Consider the following 27,147-nt stretch of genomic DNA (forward strand, 5'->3'; position numbering starts at 1 on the left):
AGAGCTGTCCACAGAGACAGGGGCCATACTCAGGCCCAGGCAAAGGGAGATGTAAGCCTGGCCTGAGTTCCCCCATGCTGGAGGCAGCCTGCTCACTGGATGTGCCCACCCCGCTGTGTGGTGGCTGGCCAGGGATACGGTGGGTATGAGGTGCAGGTCAGTCTGCTGCAGGTAGGAGCTGTAGGAGGGCTGGAGGAAGTTACATGTGTCCTCCACTAAGGACTGGATGGTCCTCAGAACCAGGCCCCTTTAGACCAGGCAATGTTCAGCTGCTGGTCAGGAAGGGGAGGGCTGAGAGCTCCAGGCCTGAGCTCCTCATCCCTGCCTGGCCCCTTCTCTCTGTTGATTGCCTCAGGGAAAGACAAACGGCCTGGATGGACCACGACTTTGCTCCTGCTCCTCCAGAGATGCAGTCGCACGGAGCTCCAGGCCCAAGAACCTCTTTCTCCCATAGCCATGTGCTGGGGCGCCCTACCCGCCCCTCAAGACTCCCTGGAGGGGGATCCCCGCTCACCCCTGTCCTCAGGAAGACCATCCATCTGGACACCTTCCCCCAAAGCCATATCCCACACACCTCCAGCCGGCCGGGCCTTGGAACCAGGACCCAGAGCGTACCCCCACAGGAGATGGTCATTGCTCTGGGGGCTTCCTCGAGCCCCCTGCCCACCAGCAGCCTTGTACCTAGGAAGCTCAGCTCCATCTCCTTGACGATCCGTCAGAACAGCCAGGCACGGTCCCTGGATCACCCACTTTCTCACTGGGAAGGGTCGCCTACCCCGGGAAGGAAGGCTGCTCCCCATGAAGGAGGTAGGCTGTCCTTGCCAGGCTCACCACCTGTGACCCTAGTGCCAGGGGGCAGGGTCCATTCCGAGGGCCCAGAGAACCCAGGTCTGACCAAATCTAGCAGGATACCTGCCCTGGAGAAGCCCCTGGTGAGTTCCTATCTGGCTTTACCTTTCCAATCCCGGTTAGCCCAGAGCACACCAGTCCTGGGAGAGCCAGGCTTGGTGGGCCAGGGGCACCTTGCCTCAGCGACTGCCCACACGCCTACCAGAGCTTCTCCAGGAAAAGGCAAGCCCCGAGCCAGGGGGATCCCCAGACCCCGGGGGCGTCTCCAAAGGGCCACTGAGGCTGTGAATTTGACTGCTGTGGACACAAAGACAGACGCAGCCAGTCATTTAGCCACAGTGGCCACCAACAGACCTAGCTTGGCTATCAGTTTAGCCACACCAAACACATCCAGATTGGACACAGGCACAGAGTTCCCTGCTCTGGATATCAAGCTGGGCACAGCCAGAGACTTGTCTTCGGGAGGGATAGTCAAGTCAGGCAAAGCCACGAACTTTGCTACAGCAGGCACAATCAAGCCGGGCACGGCCATGAATCTGACTACAGTATGGACAACCAAGCCAGGCATGGTCATGGATTTGATAGCCTCAGACCCAGACAAGCTGGGCAAAGCCATGGCTACAAGAAGCACAGACAAGCCAGATATGACCACAGAGGGCACAGCCATGGATTCGGCAACATCAGACCCACTCAAGCTGGACACAATCACAGCGACAGTGGGCACCACCAGGTTGGAAACAGCCATGGCTTTGGCCAGAGCAAACAGAACCAAGCTGGACTTGGCTATGAATTATCTTGCTTTGGACCCAAGCAGGAAGGGCACAGCTGTGGGTTTGGTTATGCCAGTAACCCCAGACCCAGCCACTGGGAAGAACACACTGGGCAGTGTTAATAACCTGACCATATCAGACGTTGCCACACGCCTGGTGATGCCAAGCAGATGCACAGACCCAGCCCTGGACCACACTAATGCTTCCACGGATGGAGCCACAGAGCCTGCCACACTGGACCTGGCCACAGAATCTAAAGGTAAATGCAGAAATTTGGTTGGGGATGGACTAGGCTGCGGGCGGGGGTGGAGGTGTATGAGCTTGGAGATGGATCTTGCTTGCATGAGTTGGGAAAGGGAGAAAGGACTCTAAGGTCAGAGTTGAATGGGTTGGGAGAAAAGGAAATAAGGTTTTAGGGCTGGACGTGGGGCTGTACTCTGAGCTGGGTTCTAACCTGCCAGTCTGAGGTCAGGCTGAGGGAAAGTATCAGAAGGTTTTGGCCAGGTGTGGTGGCTCATGCCTGTAATCCCAGCATTTTAGGAGGCTGAGATGGGAGGACTGCTTGAGCGCGGGAGTTCAAGACGAACTTGGGCAACGTGGTGAGACTGTCTCTACAAAAAATAAAAAATAAGGGCCAGGGGCAGTGGCTCATGCCTGTAATCCTAGCACTTTGGGAGGCCAAGGCAGGTGGGTCACTTGAGGTCAGGAGTTCAAGACCAGCCTGGCCAACATGCTGATACCCCGTCTCTACTAAAAATACAAAAATTAGTCAGGCGTGGTGGCGCATGCCTGTAGTTCCAGCTACTTGGGAGACTGAGGCACAAGAAGCGCTTGAACCTGGGAGGCAGAGGCTGCAGTGAGCCTAGATCATGCTACTGCACTCCAGCCTAGGTGACAGAGTGAGACTCAGTCTCAAAAAATAAGATAAAATAAAATAAAAAATTAGCAGGGCATGGTGGCATGCATTTGTAGTCCCAGCTACTGGGGAGGCTGAGGTGGGAGAAATGCTTGAACCCAGGAAGTGGTGGTCACAGTGAGCCAAGATCAAGCCACTGCACTCCAGCCTGGGTGACAGAGCAAGACCCTGTCTCAAAAAAAAAAAAAAAAAAAGGGTAAACAAAAAGAGAGAGAGAGAAAGAAAGGTTTACAGGGATAACTTGCGGAGGAGCAATTGGTGAATCCTCCTGTTAGCATCTCCTGGAGTTGTTTCTTTGGTCCCTGAAGAGCTGGAATAATCAGGTGATCAGTAGGTGAGTCCGGCTTTAAAAGCAAGCCTTCAGCCAGGTGAAGAGGCTCACGCCTGTAATCCCAGCACTTAGGGAAGCCTAGGCGGGTGGATCATGAGGTCAGGAGTTCAAGATCAGCCCCGCCAAGATGGTGAAACCCCGTCTCTACTAAAAATACAAAAAATTAGCCTAGCGTGGTGGCAGGCACCTGTAATTCCAGCTACTCCGGAGGCAGGGGCAGAGAATTGCTTGAACCTGGGAGGCAGAGGTTGTAGTGAGCCAAGATTGTGCCACTGCACTCCAGCCTGGGCAACAGAGCAAAACTCCGTCTCCAAAAAAAAAGCAGCAAACCTCCTATGTGAAAATACTGACTAGCACTTTAGGAAGTGGTGATTTGTCTAATAATAGTCCCTGCAGCCTCCTCTGGATGTGAGATAATGACCTCACCTGAGACTTTCCAAATCCGTTTACACTCAGCCTTTTAGGAAGGTATCTGTTGCTTAAAACGTGCCTTACCTGGATGTCTCTTTCTTGGTCCCCCACCCCCAGCCCTTTAATCCTGAAAGGTAAGTCGGAGCCTTGTACATGTGGAAGTCCTACACAGAACACTAAACAGGCCAACACAAGGGCTGAGACATTCATTGGTCTTGGAAAGCCTGTGACATGCCTAAAGTCACATCAAAGCTGGCTGGTGGCAGTAAGCTGATTGGAATCCAGATTGTTGGAATTTCTACTTTGGGCAGCCTCATTCCCAGCATTTCAAGGGCTCAGAGTTTCTAGGTCTGGAAAGGTGCCTGGAAGGCATCCAGTCTTACACCAGAATTGAGGCTTTAGATTGTTAGACCCCTTTCCCTTCATCCCGCACACTCAGTCTGGGCACCTCACCTAAGCTCTAGTCTTCACTTCTCCCTACGAGACCTCAGCTCTCCCTCCATCTGCAGCCCAGCCCTGTCTCAAGTGCCAATGTGGGCAGCTAGGAGCCTGCTAGGTTTATCTATCCGGCTGTCTTGAGGGCATGTCCAGAGGTAGCCCTTTTCTTCTTGAACTGACTCCTGCCTCCCTGATCTCACTCTCCCAGCGATAGGCATCACCTACCTTCTATCCAGTGCCTACAAACCCGGGTATCCTCTTTTTCCTCATCTCTCTCGCCATCTCATCCAGTCTACTTCCCACCTTGTTGATTTACCTCCTCAGTACTCAAGTACCTGGCTGGCTGTCCCCTCTTCTCCATCCTTCTGCCCCTGGGAGGCCACCCTCCACCCACCGGCTCCACCCCTGTGCACACACAACTGCTGCAAGGACTCACATGCTGAATGGCAGCACTTTCAGCTTAATATTCGTCAGTGACTCACCATTACCTTCTCTTAAAAGTCCAGCTTCCAAGGCTGCATGCGGACTTCTCCAGCCTCTTATTTAGCTCTACATACCTGTCTGGAATTTTCTCTGCTTCAGCCACATCAAAGGCTGTGGGCTGTCCACCAGCACCACGCAGCTCTCACCCCTGGGCCACCTTACCTCTGCTGTCCTCTCTTTGCAGAATGCCTCTCCTTCTCACCTTCTTCCCTCCCACTCCCATTTGCCTTTCCATCCGGCCCTCACCTCCTCCAAGAAGTCTTCCAAGCCCCCTCTCCCCAGGGTGCCCATCTGCCTGCACCCTCATTCCCCTGCGTGAACCCCAGCCACTGCATTAGGACTTTGCAGCTTCCTGTTTCCTCTACTAGACCCAGAACCTTCGAGGGCAGGGATGGTTGTCCTCACCGCTGTGCTCCCAGGGCCTGGCAATATGCTGTCCATTAGTGTCCACTGAATGCATACAATTTTTTTCTAATGGGCAAATTGAGGCTCAGGCAAGTTCCTGGCTGGCTCAAGGCTATTGGTTCATCATCGCGGAGAAGGGCCTGGAACCCGGGCCCCTGACTCAGGGCTCTACAGGCGCCCGCGCAACACTCCACAGCCCCCGCGTGACTCACGCGCGCACACGGCCGCCCGCAGCTGCCACTGGTCCCCTGCGCCCCCCCGCCCCGCCCCACCGCAGCCTAGCGGGTAAGGGGCAGGGAGCGGACCCAGCGGGAGAGAAGGGACTGGGATGCGGGCACCTTTCCAGGCCGGGCACCTGGAGCCCGCGTGCGCGGCTCCTGGGCCGCCCGCAGCCTGGACCTGGGGCCCGTTCCCGCGTGCGGGAGGGGGAGGGGCCCTCGGCGGGGCCGGCGGGCGCGCGGTCACGTGGTGCGGGTGGCAGCGGCGGCGGCTGGCGGCGGCGGCAACCGTGCGCGCGGACAGGAGCGGCGCGGCGCCGAGCTAGCCGAGGCGAGGTCCCGGGCGGGCGCGGCGGCGCGGGGCGCAGGGGCGGCGCGGCGGGGCCGCGGGCCGGGCGGGTGGGCGGAGAGCGCGGAGGGGCGAGGCCCGGCTGCAGGGGCCGCTCGGCCCTGGGGAGCCCGCGCCCCGCTCAGCCTTGCAGCCCCGCGCCGGGAGCATCTCCTTGGAGGAACGGAGACAAAGGAGGATTCATGTCCAAAGGTAGGGCGGCCGGCAAGGCCACCGGCACCAGCCAGGAGTGGGCTGCGGCTAGGGCCAGTGCGGCCGGAGGCGCTCCCGGGGGAGGGTTTCCGCGCCGAGGATCCCACGCGTGGTGACAGATGCACGGACACACGCACACACGGTGGCACCCACCTCGAGAGAGACAGTCTCGGAGAGAACAGACACAGGACGCGGGGGGACGCGGGGAGACGCAGGGACCCACGGACACGCAAGCAGGGACCCAGATGCGCACAGAAAGCCCCACGCTGGAGTACACCAGGACACGCACACATACAGGCCACGCACAGGTGCCAGGGCCATGCCAGCCGGATGAGAGACCTGTGCACTGACACATACGTCCCCTCCCTCCCAGCCCCCACAGGCACACGCTGAGACAGGCACCAGCTGGTGGTCTCCAAGGGAACCCATTGGCCTCCAGAGGACTGGGATGGGGGAAGGGGTGTCCCAGGGCCCTCTGCTCCTGCCAATGGGAAAGGACCCAGGGAGCTTTCGTGATTCCTTTTCCCAGAGCCCAGGGCTGGAGCTGGGGTGGGCTGGAATTGCCTCTGTGGGAGGCGGTGGGATCTTGAAGGCTGCTGGGGGCTGAGGAAGATCCGCCTTCAGGGCAGAAGGAAGAAGGGGGCCTGCACTAAGCAGGTGGTATTTTGGAAAGGTCCCTTCCCCCAGCTACCACCTTCCGAACAGAGGGGTGGGGTCCCCGAGCCAGACAAAGCCAAAGCCATTCATTTGCTTGTAAAAGGAAGTGCCAGGGTCTTTGGTTAGCATGGGAATGGAGGGGCTGTTTCTGTGGGGGCTTGGCCACCCTAAGTCAGGTGGATGGTGCCTCTCCCTGGAGCACTGATGGGGCAGGTAGCTTCTGGCAGAGGGTGCCGGAGGCAGTTCCCCCTTCTCCAGGGGCCCTGGGAGAGCCAGGAGCTGAGGGGGGCCCCAAGGACCCTCTAGACAGGATGGCAGATTTGAGCTGCACTCTGCTGTGACCCCAACCTCAGCCTTTCCCCACCCTTGGGGAGCCCCCTCCAATCCTTGTTGCGGAGGAAGGAGGAGATCTCAACAATTCTACCCCCTTGACTGTGGCGGAGACAACAGCCATTGCTCTCTGGGGGTCAGCTGCTCTGCATGAGGAGAAGCATCTGAGGGAAGAGAAAGGTGAGGTGCTCTGCATGGGAAGAAGTATCCGAGGGAAGAGAAAGGCAGGTCTCTGATACCTGCCTCACGCTGTAGCTCTCATTCACTCATTCATTCATTCATAATCTGAATGAATGAATGAATGAATGAGTGGTATGCTAGATAGACTGGGGCACAGAGATCAATAAGACATGGCCCTGCCCTAAAGAAGGGTGAGAACTAGCACGTAGTTGTGCCAGATAGCTCGCATCCTTGCTTCTATATAACCTTCACAGCAACCCTGCAAGGTAGGTTCTATCCCCACTTTTCTCAGCAGAAAAATGAGCCTTACAAGGGTTACCTGCCCATCTGAGGTGTACATGATGGTACCAGGAGCTGTAGGGGCAGAGGATGGAGCTACAGAATCTAGCTCCAGAGCAGCATTTGTTGTGTGCCCCCAAAGGTCTTTGTTTATTTGTCAGGCATTCTTACCAGACGGTGGGCCCTCGAGGGCGGCAATCTTGTCTAGGGTACATAAGTGTCCTTGGCATTTAGCCTAGGGTTTGGCTGGTGTAGGCCCCCATTTGACAGCATATGAAATGGCCTGGATGGGATGGAATCAATCAATGAGTAAATGTGGAGTAACAGAATACCTGCAGTGGGCATAGAAAAGGGCCATCCACATCAGATAGCAAAGCAAAGGCTTTCCTGGGAGTAGCACTGGAGCTGAATGCCGGAGGAGGAGGAATGAGCCAGGGGTTGGAGGGGGGAATGGGATCTTCCAGCAAAGCTTGTGGCACAGTGACCTGCAAACATGTGCTGTACTTGTGGCTGATGGGTGGCTTGTTAGCCCATGACTGGCATGTCATTGGCATGTGGTGGGGGGTGGCTTGTTAGCCCATGACTGGCATGTCATTGGCATGTGGTGGGGAGGCTGACTTGCCAGCAGGTGCCCTGTAGAGTGCACACAATGGGTGCTTATAGATGCTTGCTGGAGGAATGAAAGTGAGATCTACCAGGTCCTGGTCCTGCAGCCAGCCTGCAGTAGCCCCTAGAAACTGCTTGGGACTCTGGTAGGACCTTCTCTCAATCAGGATCTGTCTTTTGGGTGTGCTGTTTTAGGATGCTGCAGTTGACAGGCCAGGGCTGAGCAGGCCATGGCGAGAACACACACTTTGTAAGAATCTTGACAGTACCTCTCATAAGTAAATACAATACTTACTTTCCAAGTCTGTAAAATGGGGATAAGACACCCCCCCGCAACCATGTGGCTCTATCTCATAACACAGGTTAAGACAAAATGGGCTCAGCTGCAGAGGCATGAGGGGCAATGGAAAGGCCCAGTCTGTTTGAGCAGCTGGGCAGGAAAAATGGGGCATTGGTCCCAGTGCAGGTGTGCTGAGTGGGGCCTGTGAGCCACGTGCAAGAGTGGAGGAGCAGGGCCAGGCTGCTGAGAGTCAGCTGCCGCAGGGCTGAGCCAATCTTGCTGCCGTCTGGAGCTGCCTGGCTGGCAACAGCTTCCTGGGAAGCAAGAGGGAGCCATGCCAAGTCCTGGGGGGGTCCTGAGGCTTTGGCAGGTTTGGCTGTGCCTGGGAATGACAGAAGAAAGAACAGTTTTCCATCGGGAGAGAGGGTCTTGCCAGTACCGGTGGAAGGACCAGGTGGAGGGTGATGAGAGCCGACTCCTGACTGGGTTTAGGGTTGGGAAGGGAACACTGCTGTCCTCTCTCTCTCCCGCCCATCTGCTGCTCCATCAGGCCTCCCTGTAAGGTTGAGACTCTGCAGGGTGTTAGTCATGAACCATAGGATTCTAGAACGGCAGAGCTGGAAGGTGTCCTCAAGAGTACATGGAGTCCAATAACCAGGGTTGTGTAACTAGCGCCTGGGGACACCTCCCTTTAACCAGTGCTTCCACATGCATTGTTTCATTTCCCCTACAGACCTGAAAGGGACAGGGGCAAAAGGGTCTGGGACTGTAAGATATTGCTCAGTGCTGAATTTTTTTTTTTTTTTTTTTTTTTTTAGAGACAGAGTTTTGCTCTTGTTTCCTAGGCTGGAGTGCAATGGCATGATCTCGGCTCACTGCAGCCTCCACCTCCCGGGTTCAAGTGATTCTCCTGCCTCAGCCTCCTAAGTAGCTGGGATTACAGCCAGCTATACCACACCCAGCTACTTTTTTGTATTTTTAGTAGAGATGGGTTTTCACCGTGTTGGCCAGGCTGGTCTTGAACTCCCGACCTCAGGAGATCCACTCACCTTGGCCTCTCAAAGTGCTGGGATTACAGGCGTGAGCCACCACACCCAGCCATTGGTCAGTGCTTCTAAGCATCACATCTCACAAATGCTCACCAGAGTCCTAGTGATGATTCTACCATTTTATGGAGGAGGTCGCAGGCTCTTAGTGGGGAGGTGGTCTTCCCAAGTCCACAAAGCTAAGAAGCAGCAGAGACAGGCTCTTTCCACTTCACCCCACACCCGCATTGTATAGATGGGGAAATGGAGGTGCTCTTTTCTAGAACCTACCCTGGTGGACAGTGGCCTGATAAGGAAATCCACAGATTTTTCCTGTGTGTGAACACACCCATGATCCACTAGACCCAGGGGGATGTTGACCTTCCCCACTGGGGAGGGGCTGGTTCCTCTGCCTTCCCTTTCATCTGCCATCTACCACTCCAAAAGTACACTGTGTCGTCTTAGGCAAGTGACCACCTCATCTGGTTCTCATCCCCTCCCTGCTGGTCCCACAGATTCAGAACAATAACTGGGAGGGTATCTGGGGCTCTTCCAGGTACAGACACCTCTACTCGGCAGTGGTGCTCATGGCACAGAGGGGACACCGAGACTAAGAGACAGGAGTGATGGTCATTCTTCAGAGAAGGGTAGACCTGCTTGCTGCTGCTGCTTTTTTTTTTTTTTGAAACAGAGTTTCACTCTTGTTGCCCAGGCTGGAGTGCAATGGCTCGATCTCGGCTCACTGCAACCTCTGCCTCCTGTGTTCAAGCGATTCACCTGCCTCGGCCTCCTGAGTCGCTGGGATTACAGGCACCTGCCACCACACCCAGCTAATTTTTATTATTTTTAGTAGAGACTGGATTTCACCATGTTGGCCAGGCTGATCTTGAACTCCTGGCCTCAGATGATCCACCCGCCTCAGCCTCCCAAAGTGCTGGGATTACAGGCGTGAGCCACCACACCTGGCCTCCCTGTTTGCTTCTGAAAGATAAAGCAGCCAAGGTCAGTGACAGTCAGTAGATGTTAGTGCAGGATTCTAAAAAGTCTTTGCCCTTTATTCAAGGAGGGAGGCACGACTCAGGTCCGAATAACCCCAGATACTTCTTAGACCAGTGGTTCTCAGGCAGGGCAATGGTGCCTCCCAGGGGACATTTGGTACTGTCTAGAGACATTTTGGGTTGTCACAAGCTGGGGGCTACTAAGGTCACGGATGACACTAATTATCCTGTAATGCACGTGTCAGCCTCCCATAATAAAGAATTACTCAAACGTCATTAGTGCCAAGATGGAGAAGCCCTTGGGCTAGACACAGGGATGTGGGCTTTGGAGCAATGAGGTGCATTTGAAAGTGCTCATCAGGCCAGGCGCGGTGGCTCACGCCTGTAATCCCTGCACTTTGAGAGGCTGAGGCGGGTAGATCACCTGAGGTCAGGAGTTGAGAGCAACCTGGCCAACATGGTGAAACCGTGTCTCTACTAAAAATACAAAAAATTAGCCAGGTATGGTGGTGGGCACCTATAATCCCAGCTACTTGGGAGGCTGAGACAGGAGAATCACTTGAACCCGGGAGGCAGATGTTGCAGTGAGCTGAGATTGTGCCACTGCACTCCAGCCTGGGCAACAAGAGCAAAACTATATCTCAAAAAAAAAAGTGCCCAGTAACCAGAGAACCTGGCACTGGCCCAGATTTTGCCTCTGACCTGCTCTATGTTCTTAGGTGAGTTCTTTCTCCTCCAGGCCTCAGTCTCTTTGTCTATGAAATGAGGGACCTGGACTGGATGACATGAAGATCCCTTCCATTAAGGCCCAGCTTTGTATGATTCTGTAGCAAGAGAAAAATACCATGACTTCCATGTGACCTCTGCTGTCCTCCTGTCACCCTTCCGACCCCTCTCACCTGTCTCTGCAGGGCTCCCAGAGACCAGGACGGACACAGCCATGTCAGAGCTGGTGCCTGAGCCCAGGCCTAAGCCAGCGGTGCCTATGAAGCCCATGAGCATCAACTCCAACCTGCTGGGCTACATTGGCATCGACACCATCATTGAGCAGATGCGGAAGAAGACCATGAAGACCGGGTTCGACTTCAACATCATGGTTGTTGGTATGGAAAACCTAGCCAGGCCTAGGTTTTCACATTTTAATGATACAAAAAGGATAAATAGAATTAATAGAATTACTTTGTATCCTGATACTGCCTCACAGTGAATATTACACATTCACATTTGTTAGCCAAATTCATCTTTATATCAGCCCTGTGGATCCTGGAGCAGAACTATCTTTATCCTCAGTCGAAATGGTCCCAGAGAGATGAATCGTCTTCTAATGAAATATGTGCAGAGCAACATAACTAATAAATGCAAGACCAGGAAATTTAACCCAGAGAATGTCTTGGCTCTATATCCACTCTTCATTCTACAAAACAAAAACAAAGTGAAAACCTAAGCAAAAAATTGAATCACACCAAAACAGAAAACCATGACACTACACATAGGCAGAGGTTGTCTTCTTTCCCAGTGGTCCTCAGGCTCTGGGAAGGAGAGAATATGGAATCCAGTTGATGTTTCCCCAAGGCTCTCTGCAGTAAGCAGGAAGTCATTCCCACCTGCCTGCCCTCCCCACTCACCCTGGCCATCCCCCGGTGAGTGGTCAGACAAGGTGTTGGCCTGGATGGTGGCTCTAGAATTCTGTAAGCTTATGGGGAGGTATTAGGCTCAGAAGGTGGATGCAGAGTCTCCCTATCTTCTTCTCTTTCTGCTTTGCTGTAGGCCAGAGTGGACTGGGCAAATCAACACTGGTCAACACGCTCTTCAAATCCCAAGTGAGCCGCAAGGCCTCCAGCTGGAACCGGGAGGAGAAGATCCCCAAGACGGTGGAGATCAAAGCTATCGGGCATGGTGAGGACCAGGCAGGGACCCCTATGGGCTTTGTTCAGTGAGTGCCTCTGCTGCAAAGGGGAAAGAATGGGGTTTATTGAGGAGTAGGACCAATGAAAGGCAACCTTAAGAAGAATAGACTTGAGCATTCACTCTGAAGTAAACTCCTTAGACTGCTGGTTCAGGGAAGAGAGAGCAGGGAGCTAGAATGGAAGGAGGTGGGCCTTGAGCTGGATGATAAAGCCCAGTAGAATTTAGACAGGTAGAAAGAGGTGAGAGGGTGGGTGCAGTGGCTCATGCCTGTGAGCCAGCACTTCAGGAGGCCAAAGTAGGAGGATTGCTTGAGGCAGGGAGTTTGAGGCCATTTTGGTCAACACAGTGAAACCCTGTCTCTTTTATTTTTTTATTTATTTTGAGGTGGAGTCTCGCTCTGTCGCCCAGGCTGGAGTACAGTGGTGTGTTCTTGGCTTACTGCAACTTCTGCCTCCCAGGTTCAAGTGATTCTTCTGCCTCAGCCTCCCGAGTAACTGGGACTACAGGCATGCACCACCATGCCCAGCTAATTTTGTTTTTTTACTAGAGATGGAGTTTCACCATATAGGCCAGACTGGTCTCGAACTCCTGACCTTGTGATCGCCCACCTCAGCCTCCCAAAGTGCTGGGATTACAGGCATGAGCCACCGTGCCAGGCCGAAACTCTGTCTCGTAAAAAAGAAATAGCTGGGTATGATGGTGCACACCTGTAGTCCTAGCTATTGCGGAGGCTGAAAGGTGGGGATTGCTTGAGGCTGGGAGTTTGAGGCTACAGTGAGCTGCGATTATACCACTGCAGAGAGAGGGTATTCCAGATTCCAGGTACAGGGAACAACATGAGCCATGATATTGAGATAGAAAAGGCCCTAAATTTGATTTTTCCAATAACTGATCCTGAAGAACAGGGCTGGGTCTCCCTAGCTAGTAGGCTGCCAGGTACCAAGGGTCAGCTGTAGGAATGACCTCTCTGGTACATTTTCTTTTCACCCCCAGTGATAGAGGAAGGTGGTGTCAAAATGAAGCTGACCGTCATCGATACCCCAGGCTTTGGAGACCAAATCAACAATGAAAACTGGTATCTGTCTGCCCCTGAGATCTTTGCCCTAAAGACTGCTGGGAAGATACTATGGTGCAGATTCATTCACGTTGAGAACTATCTGCACCCTCCATGCTCTGCAGTTCCTGGGGAGCTCCGCCCCTGCTAACTAACCATTTAGGAAAGCCATCCATATGGGGGCTGAGGGGAAATCCAGCAGCAGATATCCTAGGCCCACCAGGGAATGAGATGGATGGAAGGAGATTGCTACTGGACCATGCCTACGCTGAGCCCTAGTCTTGTTCTTCTGACACATCCGTCTACTTTTTCCCACCCTCAGCTGGGAGCCCATTGAGAAGTACATCAATGAGCAGTATGAGAAGTTCCTGAAGGAGGAGGTGAATATCGCCAGGAAGAAACGCATCCCTGACACTCGTGTCCACTGCTGCCTTTACTTCATCTCCCCCACAGGACACTCGTATGTACCAACCCCACCCCTATTGCCAGGCCTGGTCTGGTTTGCATCATCTGTGCCCATTCTGGATTGGATGATCCATACCTTGACTCAGCTAGGGAGGGCCAGGTGGGCTGGAATATTGTTGTGGCCTGTGACCTTGGGGTTCCTCAGACTTTCCATGAGGAGGTCTGACTTTCTTGCTAGGAGAAGCGCACGCACACGCGCGCGCGCGCACACACACACACACACACACACACACGCTGTCCAACATCAGCCATCAGCCACCAATATCTGCCCACTGGTGTCCCAGCAGCAAGGCACGACTGTACCAGAGAGAGGAGTTGGTATATGTGAGAAGAAGGCACATCATTTATTCACCAAATACCTGCTTTGGACTGGAGTTGGGGGGAGCAGCAAGAAGGGTGAAATAGGGCACGGCAGGGCTCCTGGATTGGGGCTGGTGTTTCCAGGGGTATGGGACCCAGCTGTAGGCATTTGGAAGGTGCCAGCCTGGAGTGAGGCATTGTGTGTCCAGAGATAAAGGCCAACCGTTGTCATGAAGTACTGTCTGATAGTCAGAATAAGACACACACAAGTGTGCTGAGAACTCTGATTGTAAGTGACAGGTAGGCCCCATGAAGGAAGTGCTGCAAACAGGCAGAGAATGAACATCGCAGGGGGTAAGCCAGCAACCTTCCTACAGAGATGGGGGGAGGGGGCCTCATAACATTACTCAGCCCAGGGTTAAGTTCTTCAGAGGATGGCACAAGCAAGGTAGGCCCCAAATTTTGTAGGAAGCAGGCAGTGGTGGTGGGGGTAGGAGAGAGATGAAACAAGACTTCTGGACCAGGCCCAGGAACTCAACGGGAGGCTGGCTTTATCCCTCCTGAGGCTTCAACCCTCGGTCAGAATGAACCATCACATAGCCTGACTTAATGAGTCCCCCAGATTGCAAAATGAGCCAAGTTGGGGTCTCAGAGCCTGAGGCAGGATGGGGGCATAGCCTGTCAGACTGTAGGGAGGGCAAGGGCCCCAACTTGACCATTCAGGACTAACTCTGGGGGCTGGGAGGAGACCCATCAAGAAGTACTGTCCGACAGGCAGAACAAGACGTACACACTGGGTGCGGCGGCTCTTGCCTGTAATCCCAGCACTTTGAGAAGCCAAGGCAGAAAGATCGCTTGAGCCCAGGAGTTCAAGCCTAGCCTAGGCAACGTGGCAAGACTGTCTCTACAAAAATTAAAAAATTAGCCAGACATGGTGGTGTGTGCCTGTAGTCTGAGCTCCTCTGGAGGCTGAGGTGGGAGGATCGCTTGAGTCCTGGAGGTTGAGACAGCAGTGAGCCAATGATCATACCACGGCACTCCAGCCTGGGTGACAAAGCAAGACTGTGTCTCAAAAGAAAACACACACACACACACACACGCACACATGCACAGACAAATGTCATTTTGTTGTTGTTTTTTTTGAGACAAAAAAGGAAAAAAGACACACATGTGCAAGGACATATGAGTAGAGACAACAGTCCACAGATACTCCCAGGAGAAAGAAATCCCTACGTCAGAAAAGATGTCATGAAGGGGTGGTTTGAGGGGCTTAAAGAGAGGCAGGGTCTGCATGGGAACTGGAGAAGAAAAAGGCAGGTGCTGAGGCGGCTCTGCAGACAGCAAGGCAGTGGGGCTGTATGGGAGAGCAGAGAGCAGCCTCTTGGCCTCAGCCAGATGCCCAGCCCAGTCCTCTTCTCCCGAGGGTGCCCTGGAGTGGTGGTGGTGGGCGAGTTGGGGAGGACAAGGTGGTTCTGACAATCCTGCTTTTTCTGGGCCCAAGCTTGCGACCTCTGGATCTTGAATTCATGAAACACCTCAGCAAGGTTGTGAACATCATTCCTGTCATTGCTAAGGCTGACACCATGACCCTGGAGGAGAAGTCTGAATTCAAGCAAAGGGTGAGAAGGCCCCCTGTCTTCTTTTCCTGCCCCCATCCCTTCCTTTCTCTCTTCTGGGTTCAGTCCACCTCCTAGCCCTCATCATTCTGCCTTCACCCTTACTGTCAACCCTCCCCGTTCTCTACCCCAGCCCCCACTTAACCATTCAAGAGGCTGAGGTTGGTGGTATCCGGGGACTTTGTTGAAGAATAGATGGTGCAGCTCTGAGTGCCTTCCTCCTGCCCTCCAAACGTACCTGTGAAGACCACTGAATGCATGTATCACTGTGAACATGAGAAATCACTCCTCAAGTGTTACCCTACTTGAAGGACTAGACTAATTAGTGAGTCAACTGGCCACTAGTCCTCACTGGCATCTTCTATAAGCTCAGCCCTGTGCTGGATATATGAGGTTGAGGAGGTGGGATTTGAGAGAAATGAAAAGACAATTGCTATCTTTAACAAATTTACAACCTGCTGGGCTCGGTGGCTCACACATGTAATCCCAGCACTTTGGGAGGCTGAGGCGGGTGGATCACCTGAGGTCAGGAATTCGAGACCAGCCTGGCCAACATGGTGAAACTCCATCTCTACTAAAACACAAAAAATTAGCTGGGTGTGGTGGTGGGCGCCTGTAATTTCAGCTACTTGGGATGCCGAGGCAGGAGAATTGCTGGAACCCAGGAGGTGGAAGTTGTGGTGCGATCTCAGTGGGCTGAGATCGCACCACTGCACTCCAGCCTGGGGGATAGAGGGAGACTCCATCTCAAAAAACAAACAAAAAAAAAAGAAACTTACAATCAAATAGAACAACGAAATGAAGAGGTCCTGGATGGTTTCCTGGAGAAGGCAAGACTTAAGTCAACCTTGAAAGAGGGCAAACAGAGTCTTGGAGTAGGGGGAGCCTCACCTTTCTTCCTTGCAATCAGGAATATAACATGCAGGGGTCTGAGCACTCCCCAGTGGGCTCAGCTGGGCTGCTTGTGCAAATCCCAGTCTTGTGGACTCGAGATGAGCAAGCTGGTTGCGAGGCACCTGGGACCTGAAGTTGCACCTCCTTGGCCTCTTCCTCCTCTCAGGCTAAGCTGTAATTGTGTCACTGGTGCTTGCATTTATTCACAATCTTACTGCTGCTCAGGGTCTCAGAGTTCAGAGATGACCGGATTATCCAAGGCTGGATTCGGCTCTCTGACCTCAGCTCACACACAGAGGTGCACACACCCCTGTTTTCCATTATCCTGACACTTGGCTACCTTGCTTCTTCTCCCTGCCTCCAGGTTCGCAAGGAGCTTGAAGTAAATGGCATTGAATTCTACCCACAGAAGGAATTTGATGAGGATTTGGAGGATAAGACGGAGAATGACAAAATCAGGGTGGGTGCCTGAGGCACTGCTCCTCCACCGATGCCCCCTTCGACCTCTGGGATGTGTATCATGCGCATCCTCTGTCTTTTCCCTTTCTGTACTCTCCCCCACCTTGCTTGACACAGACCAGAAGTGACATGCGGGGTGGGGGAGGACTCTGGCCCTGGACTGTGAACCCACAGAAGGGCTCTCTGTACCCAGAAAGCCTTCCATCCCCAGACCGCACAAAAGCCCCCTTTTCCCTCACAAGGTCTGGCAGAAACAGTTTGTGGGGTGATGGGAGGGGCAGTGGGCAGGAAGAGCGTCGTGCTGGGGTTCAGGAGAATCTATGCTTAGACCCTGCCTCAGTTTCTTCTCTATATAATGCAGGGGTTAGACTAAGTGAGTGGCTTATAGGCTTTTTTCCCCCAAAAAAGAACTTAAAAAAAAAAATTGGATGGGTGTGGTGGCTCATGCCAGTAATCCCAGTACTTTGGGAGGCTTAGGTGGGAGAATCGCTTGAGCCCAGGAGTTCAAGACCAGCCTGGGCAACATGGCAAAAACTTGACTCTACAAAAACTTCAAAAATTAGCCAGTTGTGATGGCAGGTGCCTGTAGTCCCAGCTATTCAGGAGGCTGAGGTGGGAGGATCGCAGGAGCCCCAGAGGTTGAGGGTGTAGTGAGCCATGATCATGCCACTGCACTCCAGCCTGGGTGACAGAGCAAGACCTTATCTCTTTTTTTTTTTTGAGACTGAGTCTGGCTCTGTCACCCAGGCTGAAGTGCAGTGGTGTGATCTCAGCTCACTTCAACCTCCGCCTCACAGGTTCAAGCCATTCTCCTGCCTCAACCTCCCTAGTAGCTGGGATTACAGGTGCATGCCACTGTGCTAATTTTTGTATTTTTTTAGTAGAGACAGGGCTTCACCATGTTGGCCAGGCTACTCTCGAACTCCTGACTTTGTGATCTGCCTGCCTTGGCTCCCAAAGTGCTGGGATTACAGGTGTGAGCCACCACACCCAGCTGAGCAAGACTCTATCTTTTTTTTTTTTTTTTTTGAGACGGAGTTTCACTCTTGTTACCCAGGCTGGAGTGCAATGGCACGATCTCGGCTCGCCGCAACCTCCGCCTCCTGGGTTCAGGCAATTCTCCTGCCTCAGCCTCCTGAGTAGCTGGGATTACAGGCACGCACCACAATGCCCAGCTCATTTTTTGTATTTTTAGTAGAGACAGGGTTTCACCATGTTGACCAGGATGGTCTCGATCTCTTGACCTCGTGATCCACCCTCCTCGGCCTCCCAAAGTGCTGGGATTACAGGCTTGAGCCATCGCGCCCGGCCTGCAAGACTCTATCTTTAAAAAAAAAAGAAAGAATAAAGATCAGAATTCCAATATATAAAACATAAAATCAGAGCTGCTTTGGCTAAGTGACAGGCACAGAGCCCTGCCTCCTCAGCAGCCTGTAGGGTACCTGCTGGAAACCTTAATGCTCCATGAACCTGGCTTGGAATCTATCATTCTGCATAATTTCCAAGGTCCCTCTCAATTCTAAATTCCTACAGTTCTGTGATTCTACATCAGAAGCTGGGAACTAGGCTGGTCTTTGCTGTCTCCCCTGAGATACATTATTCACTGTTTTGGTCTTGAGTCTCCTCCTCCATTGAGTGGATAAACTAGTAGAAGTTCCTTATCCAAAGTAGCTGAGACCAGTAGTTGGTCAATTAACTGAAAAAGTTCTCTGAGGCGAGGAAATCATTTTCTAAAATGATGTTGACAAGTCTTTTTTTTTTTTTTTTTTTTGAGACAGAGTTTCGCTCTTGCTGCCCAGGCTGGAGTACAATAATGCGATCTCAGCTCACTGTAGCCTCCGCCTCCTGGGTTCAAGTGATTCTCCTGCCTCAGCCTCCCAAGTAGCTGGGATTACAAGCACATACCACCACACTCAGCTAATTTTTTTTTTTTTTTTTTTTTTTTTTTTTTTTTAGTAGAGATGGGTTTCTCCATATTGGTCAGTCTGGTCTCCAACTTCTGACCTCAGGTGATCAGCCTTCCTTGGCCTCCCAAAGTGTTGGGATTACAGGCGTGAGCCACTGTACCTGGTCACAAATCTTAAATGTTTAAAAATATTTTAAGAAGTTACTAAGTTAAAATAACTTAAAACATATATAAGCAGGACGGTGGGCATGGAACTCAGAATCCGCCAAGGTATGTATAATAAGTCACCTGCCCAAAGCAAAACAAAACATATTCATCACATTCATTAAACATTCTTTTCCTGAAGTGCCAAGGCCTCTTCTTTGAGGATAAGCCCACCTTTAATGCCAAAGCAACTCACCTTTATCAAGTCTTTCTGAAACATTCAGCTTAAATTTCAGAGAAGCAACTCTCTTTAGGCATACGGCTTCAGTTTATCTAATCACAATAGCAAGTACACATCAGGCAAATAGATTTGGGAACAAACAGCTGGCTCTTGATGAACAAACAACCCACCTGGTGGAGCAGGGCTGGCCTTTGTACACCAGGAAGTAGCCTAGAGCTCTGAGATTCCGAGGGCCTGGGCATCTGTAGTAGTAGGTTTCACAGAGACGGTGTGAAACGTCAGTGAGTCTGCTTTGGTGGACTTGTTTAAGAGGCATTCTGTCTGTCCTTGCTAGATCAGAGTTGTTCAAAATCAATAAGCGTATGGTAAAGCACTATGAAAAGTATGAAGTGGCTGGCTGCATTGGCTCATGCCTATAATCCTAGCACTTTGGGAGGCTGAGGCAGGTAGATCACCTGAGGTCAGGAGTTTGAGACCAGCCTGACCAACATGGTGAAACCCCATCTCTACTAAAAATATGAAAATTATCTGAGCACAGTGGTGGGTGCCTGTAATCCCAGCTACTTGAGAGGCTGAGGCAGGAGAATTGCATGAACCCAGGAGGTGGAGGTTGCAGGGAGGTGGAGGTTGCAGTGAGCTAAGAACTCCAGCCTGGTTGACAAGAGTGGAAACTCCATTTAAAAATAAAAGCCAGGCACAGTGGGTCACACCTGTAATCCCAGCACTTTGGGAGGCTGAGGCAGGTGGATCAACTGAGGTCAGGAGTTCCAGACCAGCCTGACCAACATGGCGAAACCCTGTCTCTACTTTGTAAAAATATACTCTCTGTTTTATAAAAATATAAAAATTAGTAGGGTGTGGTGGTGCATGCCTATAGTCCCAGCTACTTGGGAGGCTGAGGCAGGAGAATCACGTGAGGCAGAGGTTGCAGCCAGCTGAAATTGTCCCACTGTACACCAGCCTAGGCAACAAGAGCAAAACTCCATCTCAAAAAAAAAAAAAAAAAAAAAAAAATGGATGCAGCACTCTGCAGCTAAAGGAGAGCTGATTCCCGAGGTTAACCAGCCGGGTAGTAGTACAATCGGGATTCAACCCAGGGCTCCTGATTCTGAGTGTGGTGCTCTTTTCAATCGGCTGAGCCTTGCCCTTGCCATCAGCGGTATCTCTGAATGAGCATCAGAAGAGTGTGGTTCAAGGCCACAGGACCATATGTCGTCCTGCTCCTGGATGCCCAGATTGTTGGAGAATGATGGTGCACATTGTCTGGTTTGTGTTTCTGTCCCGTACAGCAGGAGAGCATGCCGTTTGCTGTGGTGGGAAGTGACAAGGAGTACCAAGTGAATGGCAAGAGGGTCCTTGGCCGAAAAACTCCATGGGGGATCATCGAAGGTAATTCATTGCATCTTCTTGAAGAACTCGTTGCTGATCAGTTATCCAGTCACCATTTATTAAGCATCTATAGATCAAGGCACTGTCTCAGAACATATGAAATGAATGCCAGCCAGATTCTGCCCGGCAGGAATAACGAGAGACCAATGTAGCACCTGACTGGGTGCACTGACTTGGTGCATCAAAGGAGTTCAGAACATGGAGAGTTTAGTAAGACCTGGAAAACCTGGAGAAAGTTTTCATAGGAAGGAAGATGTGATCTGACAAACTGCTGGAGGGTTGTTCAGGTGTTGCCATTTCCATTTTATTATGAATGGATGTGACCTTGGGCGGGTGTTGATGGCTCTAAAAGTGGTCAAGGAATCACTTTAATGATTTCGTTCAATATGATAACCCTATGAAGGAAGGAGGGCGCATGCTCCTGTTCTCAGAATATAAGGCACCAAGCACCAGAGCTCAGGTTAAAAGCCTTGCCCAAAGTCACATAACTTGTTAGTGGCGAAACTTGATTTCAGACTCAGATTTTTTTTTTTTTGAGACGGAGTCTCACTCTGTCGCCCAGGCTGGAGTGCAGTGGCACAATCTCGGCTCACAGCAACCTCTGCCTCCCGGGTTCAAGTGATTCTCCCTGCCTCAGCCTCCTGAGTAGCTGGGACCACAGGCGCACACTATGCTCAGCTAATAAATATTTTTGTAGAGACGGAGTTTTGACATGTTGGTCAGGCTGGTCTGAACTCCTGACCTCAGGTGATCTGCCTGCCTCAGCCTCCCAAAGTGCTGGGATTACAGGCATGAGCCACTGCACCTGGCAATTTTATTTTTATTTTTATTTTTAATATAGGTAGGGTCTCACTATATTACCCAGACTGATCTTGAACTCCTGGGTTCAAGTAATCCTCCCACCTTGGCCTCCCAAAGTGCTGGGATTATAGGCATGAGCTCTCGTGCCCAGCCCCATGTCTTTATCGTCATTCTGTTCCAACCTGCTTGGCCAGTGATTTGCAGATACTAGGTATTCAATATATGTTGAATTGGATTTATTATGTAGTGCATGACCTTTTTAAAATGGCTCAATTGGGCCAGGCACAGTGGCTCATGCCGGTAATCCCAGCACTTTGGGAAGCTGAGGAGGGTGGATCACCTGAGGTTGGGAGTTTGAGACCAGCCTGACCAACATGGAGAAACCCTGTCTCTATTAAAATAAAAATACAAAATTAGCCGGCTATGGTGGCACATTGCCTGTACTCTCAGCTACTCAGGAGGCTGAGGCAGGAGAATTGCTTGAACCTGGGAGGCAGAGGTTGCAATGAACCAAGATCATGCCATTGCACTCCAGCCTGCGCAACAAGAGTGAGACTCCATCTCAAAATAAAATAAAAATAATAAAATAAAATGGCTCAATTGTCATTTTCTCTGTGTTACTTCCAATTGGATTATAAGCTTCTTAAGAATGTGAAATGTATCTTAGGCCTTGGCCAGTTTCTTAGACTCCGTGTTAGTTTTCTCTTCTGTAAAATGGTAAAAATAATAGTCCCTCTTAGGTGTTGTTCCACAGCATCTAGAAGAGTGTTGTACCCATTGTAGCTGCTTAATAAACATTTGATCAATGAATCAAATCCAGTGCACCCAAGTGAGCAAACCTCTGGAAGGGTTACAGAAGAACCCATCCCATAGCTTTCTCCTAAATGCCTCCGTGACCCGAACAGAAGTTCGCCTCCTGGGTGTTGCTGCATTAATGAACTGACTACCTGTTTTGCTTTGTTTTGTTTTGTTCATAGTGGAAAACCTCAACCACTGTGAGTTTGCCCTGCTTCGAGACTTTGTCATCAGGTAAGATGTCTCCCCTCCCCCTGTCCAGATAGCAGGCTGAATTATTTGGGGTCAGGGTCTGTCTGTTCAGATTCACCTCCTGTGTCTCCAGGTCTCTATGACAGAGCTTTCTGCGTCAGTTCCAGCTCCTGTTGCAAACCAGAAGGGGCTGTAGAAGCATCCTTAGCTCCTGGGAGTGGGTCCCAGTCGTTTGGTCCAGTCCCTTGAAGTGATGTACATCACCACCTCCTTTTCCTGCCCCTAATTCATCCTTTTTTTTCTCACCCTGTGTCCTCTAGGACCCACCTCCAGGACCTCAAGGAAGTGACACACAACATCCATTATGAGACTTACAGGGCCAAGCGGCTCAATGACAATGGAGGCCTCCCTCCGGTGAGCGTGGACACAGAGGAAAGCCACGACAGTAACCCATGATGACCCCTTCTCTGTGTCATCATACATACCCACTTCACATACACACATCCCAAATACCACCACCAACCACCTTCTTCCTCTCAACTCTGTCCCACAGGCCTCTCTGGTATTTGTGGAGCATCTTGTCTATGTTGTGTGTGTGTGTGTGTGTGTGTGTGTGTGTCTGTGTGTGTGTGTGTGTGTGAACAAGAGAGCCTGTGTGTGTGCATGCAGGGGTGAGGTATTTTCACTGCCCTCCCTGGAGAGTCCCTTGTAAGTTTGGTTCCTCCATGCCTGTCCATTATCTGTCACCTTTTTCTTGTATCCCAAAACAAAGCCCTGTGCCTCACTCAGGAGATGTGGGGGAGGTTTCATTTAAAAGTATTGGGAGCAGGTGAGCCACAGGCAACTCTTCTCTCAGAACCTGCACACAAACTGGGACTATAGAGATTCTCCAAGGACAGATGGCAGCGGAGCTAGACCTGGGCAGGGGGCAGGGAGTTCAGGACAACCCTCTCTGTAAGTTGGGGGTGGTCTGGGGTTAGGATGGGGCTTCCTGGGAAAAGGAAGGTCACGAGAGGGCAGAGAAGTAGGCCAGAGCTGGGTTCTTACAGAAAGAATCAGTGCCTACGAGTGGAGCTCCACCCTTCAGTCTGTGTTGTGTTCACTGTCCCAAAGCCACCACCTGTCACCAGAGCCTACTGCTGCTGTCCACTCACCTGGCCTCCACTCCCAGGCCAGTGCCTGTCTCTGCTTCCTGCTTTGTCTTCTTTCTCCCTTTCCCTCCTTTCCTCATACATTTCTTTCTCTCCCTCTCTCCTGCCCATCTCTGACATCTTTCACTTCCTTTTAGATGAATCTACTTTAGGTTCATTCCTATATTTAGAATTTATGCCCAGTCTACTTCCAGAAATGACTTTAGGCTACTTTCAAATAAAATCACAAAAGTACAGGACAGGCTGGGTGCGGTGGCTCTCGCCTGTAATCCCAGCACTTTGGGAGACTGAGGCGGGTGGATCACGAGATCAGGAGTTCGAGACCAACCTCACCAACATGCTGAAACCCCATCTCTACTAAAAATACAAAAATTAGCTAGACGTGGTGGTGTGCACCTGTAATCCCAGCTGCTCGGGAGGCCGAAGCAGAGAATTGCTTGAATTCTGGAGGCAGAGGTTGCAGTGAGTCTAGATGGCGCCACTGCACTCCAGCCTGGGCAACAGAGCGAGACTGTCTCAAAAAAAAAAAAAAAAAAAAAAAAGTACAGGACAGTACAAACTGAGATTGCCAGAGAAACTAAGCCAAAGAAAGGAAGAGGAAAGAAAGTTTCTGTAGTCAAACACCCGAACAAGCCTTGAGCTCACAGGCAGCCAACGTGAAGAGGGAAACACAGTGAGTGATGGAGTTCCCAGTGTCCGGTTAAAGGAAGCACACATGCTGGTCAGGCGAGACAACCTTTTATGGGGACATTAAGTTCTATAACTAATTCTAAAGAAGTATCAGAAACAATGTACATTATTTGTCTTAGTGATTTGGCTTCAGAGACAGATTTTTGACCACACCTCCCTTTTCTCCATCAGACTTCTCTCCCTTTTAAGCAGGCTTCTCTGTTGTTCCATTTGCCTCAAACATACTTGACCTCTTTCTTTTCTATTCCCTGTCACTTTTGTGCTGAAGCTAATTACATGTATGTCTTTCTCTGCTTTTCCCTAATTCCCTCTCCTCCTGACTCCTGCAGGCAGTCCCAGTGATACCCATTTTCATACACTTAGGCTTTTCTTGTCTCTCCCTGAAGCCCTGTATTTATTAATGCATATATTTCCCCTGTTTGCTGTACAAGTAAGTTACTCTTTTCCTTTAATCTGTAAGATTGATGAAGTTCGGGGCCGGGGAAACAATTTAGCCTTAGGCAAGGGAAAACACCAAGTGAAACTGTTTACAATAACCTCATACAACCTCCTGTCCTATCTCCTGGTTCAGCTGAGGTTTTTCACTGGTCCTCTATGAATCCCAGCACTTACAATCCCAGTCTTTTATCACTCAGGTGCTAGGAAAAAAACACAGACTTAAGACCCAAGATTCAATGGACCAGGGGAAATGGGGGTGGTGATCAGGTCACAAGTGACCTCAAACCTATGGTCTCGGTCTTTCCTGGAGGCTTATTTGCCAACCCAGCCCTCATCCTCCCCTGCTTACAAAGTTACAGGGTAGGCTCCTGTCAGGATAGAACAGCAGTGCTACAGCCCAGAGGTTACTACATTTCAACAGAACAGGGATCCTTGGCTGCCAGAGAAGCAGTCCTGTATGGAGACCTTGGACCAGCAGGGGAAGATCTAGGGGTATGGGAGGTGGGTGTCGGAGAGGCTGAGTAGGAATGGTGCCTGACACCCCGAACCATGATCTCAGCCTCCATGGAGAAGGTATTTTATATGTTTGCTGCCAGCTGCTGGTCTCCACACCCTCAACAGTTCTCAACCCCCCCTGCAGGGAGAAGGCCTCCTGGGCACTGTCCTTCCACCTGTGCCAGCCACCCCCTGCCCCACTGCTGAATGAAGGCCATTTCAAGCGCTGCTTCTCCCTCCATTCCTCTCAGCTGTTATTGCTGCAGGGCCAAGCCCTTTTTAGTGCTGTGCTTGTCCAGCTCACCACCACAGTCCTTCTCAACCCTCAGTAGGTAGGAGGGGCCAGCTGCCTCTAGGACAGTTGCTTCTTCCACTTATCCAAACCACTCCTCTCCTCCCAGTGGAGTGGGGTTCTGCCAGCACTGCCCTACCGCATCGTCTGTGTCAGCCGGTCCCAGGCCATCTGCAGGGCAAAAGAACTCATCAAGAGCTCCTTCTGTCCTTGCAGACCCACCCCAGCTACTTGTAACCATCTCCAAGGGCAATGGCATTGCTCCCTACTCATTCATCTGCATGAGCTACTCTTGGCTTCCTTAAAGGGTCAAGAAAGCAATTTTTCTGCTTGCCAGATTCATTGAGATCAGGTGTGTGAGCCCCAATGTGGGACGAGGGTGTCTCCTTCATTGCTTAAAATAATTCATGAGGGTGGGTCACCATAGATGTTGAGGAGCAAGGGCTAGGATCACTTTTTAAAAAATCACCACTTGTGGCTGGCCCAGAGTGCAGTTGTACATCCTCCCCATCTCATAACATAGCCACTGAGAAAGAGTGGTTTTCCTCCCATCCAAGTACTAACCAGGCCCGACCCTGCTTAGCTTCCGAGATCAGACGAGATCGGGCGCGTTCAGGGTGATATGGCCGTAGACGGTTTTCCTAAGAAGACATTGCTGGAGTTGACTTTCTTATGTCCAAACAAACAAAAACCAAACACACACACAAACCCCCAGAAACCCACAATATGTACACTCTAAGGAAAAACTAGCGCCCTTCTGTCCATTCAGCAATAAGAGGGATCTCTTCCCACCTACCCTACCTAGTCCTACCCCCACCCCCTTCCTCATTAATGTGAGTAATGAATTAGCCTGGCCACAGGTGGTCACTATAGGCTAATGGAAAATACCCAAGGGAGGGCAAAGCCCCCCATCAGATGCATGAATGTTTTCGAATGTTGACTGCCACTGCCCCACACACTGTGTCTTTATAGAAGTCCCCTTTGCCCACCCCCTCCCTGTCTCCACCTGGACACAACTTGCTCAAAGGCTGGTGACTTGTGGGCCATTCAACTACAACCAAGTCCTGATGGGGCAAGAGGCCCACGCCTAGGGGATGCAAGAACGACCCATTTCTTAAATGTTACCAGTCCCAGCCAATCTTACGGTGACATTACAGTTAAATTTCCCAAATGAAAACAAGCAAACAGACACTCAAACTGGTCCTGTAAATGTTGCTAGATTTATGTGTTGTACAACTAAACACTGCTGTTTGAACAGTAATTGCCTGGCTTGTCTTACTGTCCTCTTTGACCAAATCAGCTGTTATATCATCTCACCCATGTATGGAGGGTGAGACTGTCTTGGTAAGAGGTAGCCGCAGATACAAGAGATGGAAACACTTTGTGAGGTTGGGCCTCAGTCATTATTTTATAACATTTTATATCCAAAATGAGTAATGGATGGGAGGTTGAGGTGGGAGAATGGCTTGAGCATGGGAGGTTGGGTTGCAGTGAGCTGAGATCACAATACTTGCTCCAGCCTGGGCAACAGAGCAAGACCCTGTCTCAAAAAAAAAAAGCAACAACAAAATGAGTGATGGAACTATCACACCTGACCTTGAGGGATGCTGTGCAAAGTACAGCCTGTCTCTAGTGAAAATGATGCTTATTTTCATTCAGTTAACTTCCTGGCTTTCCCCCTCCTTTTTCCTGAATGTGTAAGGACCAAGTCTATGAAAGGAGTGGACCTGGCTGGGTGTGGTGGCTCATGGCTGTAATCTCAGCACTTTGGGAGGCTAAGGCAGGAGCATCGCTTGAGCCCAGGAGTTCAAGACCAGCCTGCAACACAAGACCCTGTCTCAAAAAATATATATATAAAGGGAGTGGACCCATCTTACCTATATACCTGCTTATTTTACAGTGAATAAGGATTAAAACTTAAGCACTAGCTTGTATTTTTTTTTTTTTTTGACATGGAATTACACTCTCTCACTCAGGCTGGAGTGCAATGGCATGGTCTCAGCTCACTGCAACTTCCATCTCCTGGGTTCAAGTGATGCTCCTGCCTCAGCCTCCCAAGTAGCTGAGATTACAGGTGCCTGCTACCACACCCAGCTAATTTTTGAATTTTTAGTAGAGATGGGCTTTCCCCATGTTGGCCAGGCTGTTTCAAACTCCTGAACTTGTGATTCACCCGCCTCGGCCTCCCAAAGGAGCTATG

The 27,147-nt window shown here is 51.2% G+C and overlaps 1 protein-coding gene across 5 annotated transcripts in view; it reads left to right on the forward strand.

Moving 5' to 3' along the window:
• Positions 1-359: 359 nt before the first annotated feature.
• SEPTIN3 (septin 3) overlaps positions 360-27,147 on the forward strand; it is a 38,053-nt gene continuing 11,265 nt past the window's right edge. Inside the window, exons 1-11 of one of the 5 annotated variants that reach the window (XM_032270188.1) lie at positions 360-1,878; positions 10,629-10,820; positions 11,485-11,613; positions 12,619-12,700; positions 13,002-13,139; positions 14,946-15,063; positions 16,319-16,414; positions 19,994-20,093; positions 21,872-21,923; positions 22,202-22,295; positions 24,801-25,494. In XM_032270188.1, the coding sequence (XP_032126079.1) occupies positions 375-1,878; positions 10,629-10,820; positions 11,485-11,613; positions 12,619-12,700; positions 13,002-13,139; positions 14,946-15,063; positions 16,319-16,414; positions 19,994-20,093; positions 21,872-21,923; positions 22,202-22,295; positions 24,801-24,866 (2,571 nt within the window). In that variant the 5' untranslated portion in view covers positions 360-374 and the 3' untranslated portion in view covers positions 24,867-25,494. Of the gene's footprint in view, positions 1,879-4,566; positions 4,889-5,105; positions 5,363-10,628; positions 10,821-11,484; positions 11,614-12,618; positions 12,701-13,001; positions 13,140-14,945; positions 15,064-16,318; positions 16,415-19,993; positions 20,094-21,871; positions 21,924-22,201; positions 22,507-24,800; positions 25,495-27,147 lie in introns of those variants that run through there. The other 4 variants (XM_032270187.1, XM_032270184.1, XM_032270186.1 and 1 more) reach the window with 4 other exon arrangements.

Source organism: Sapajus apella, unplaced genomic scaffold (assembly GCF_009761245.1).
Source record: "Sapajus apella isolate SASKATOON/1434 unplaced genomic scaffold, GSC_monkey_1.0 scaffold205, whole genome shotgun sequence".
Lineage (NCBI taxonomy): Eukaryota > Metazoa > Chordata > Mammalia > Primates > Cebidae > Sapajus > Sapajus apella.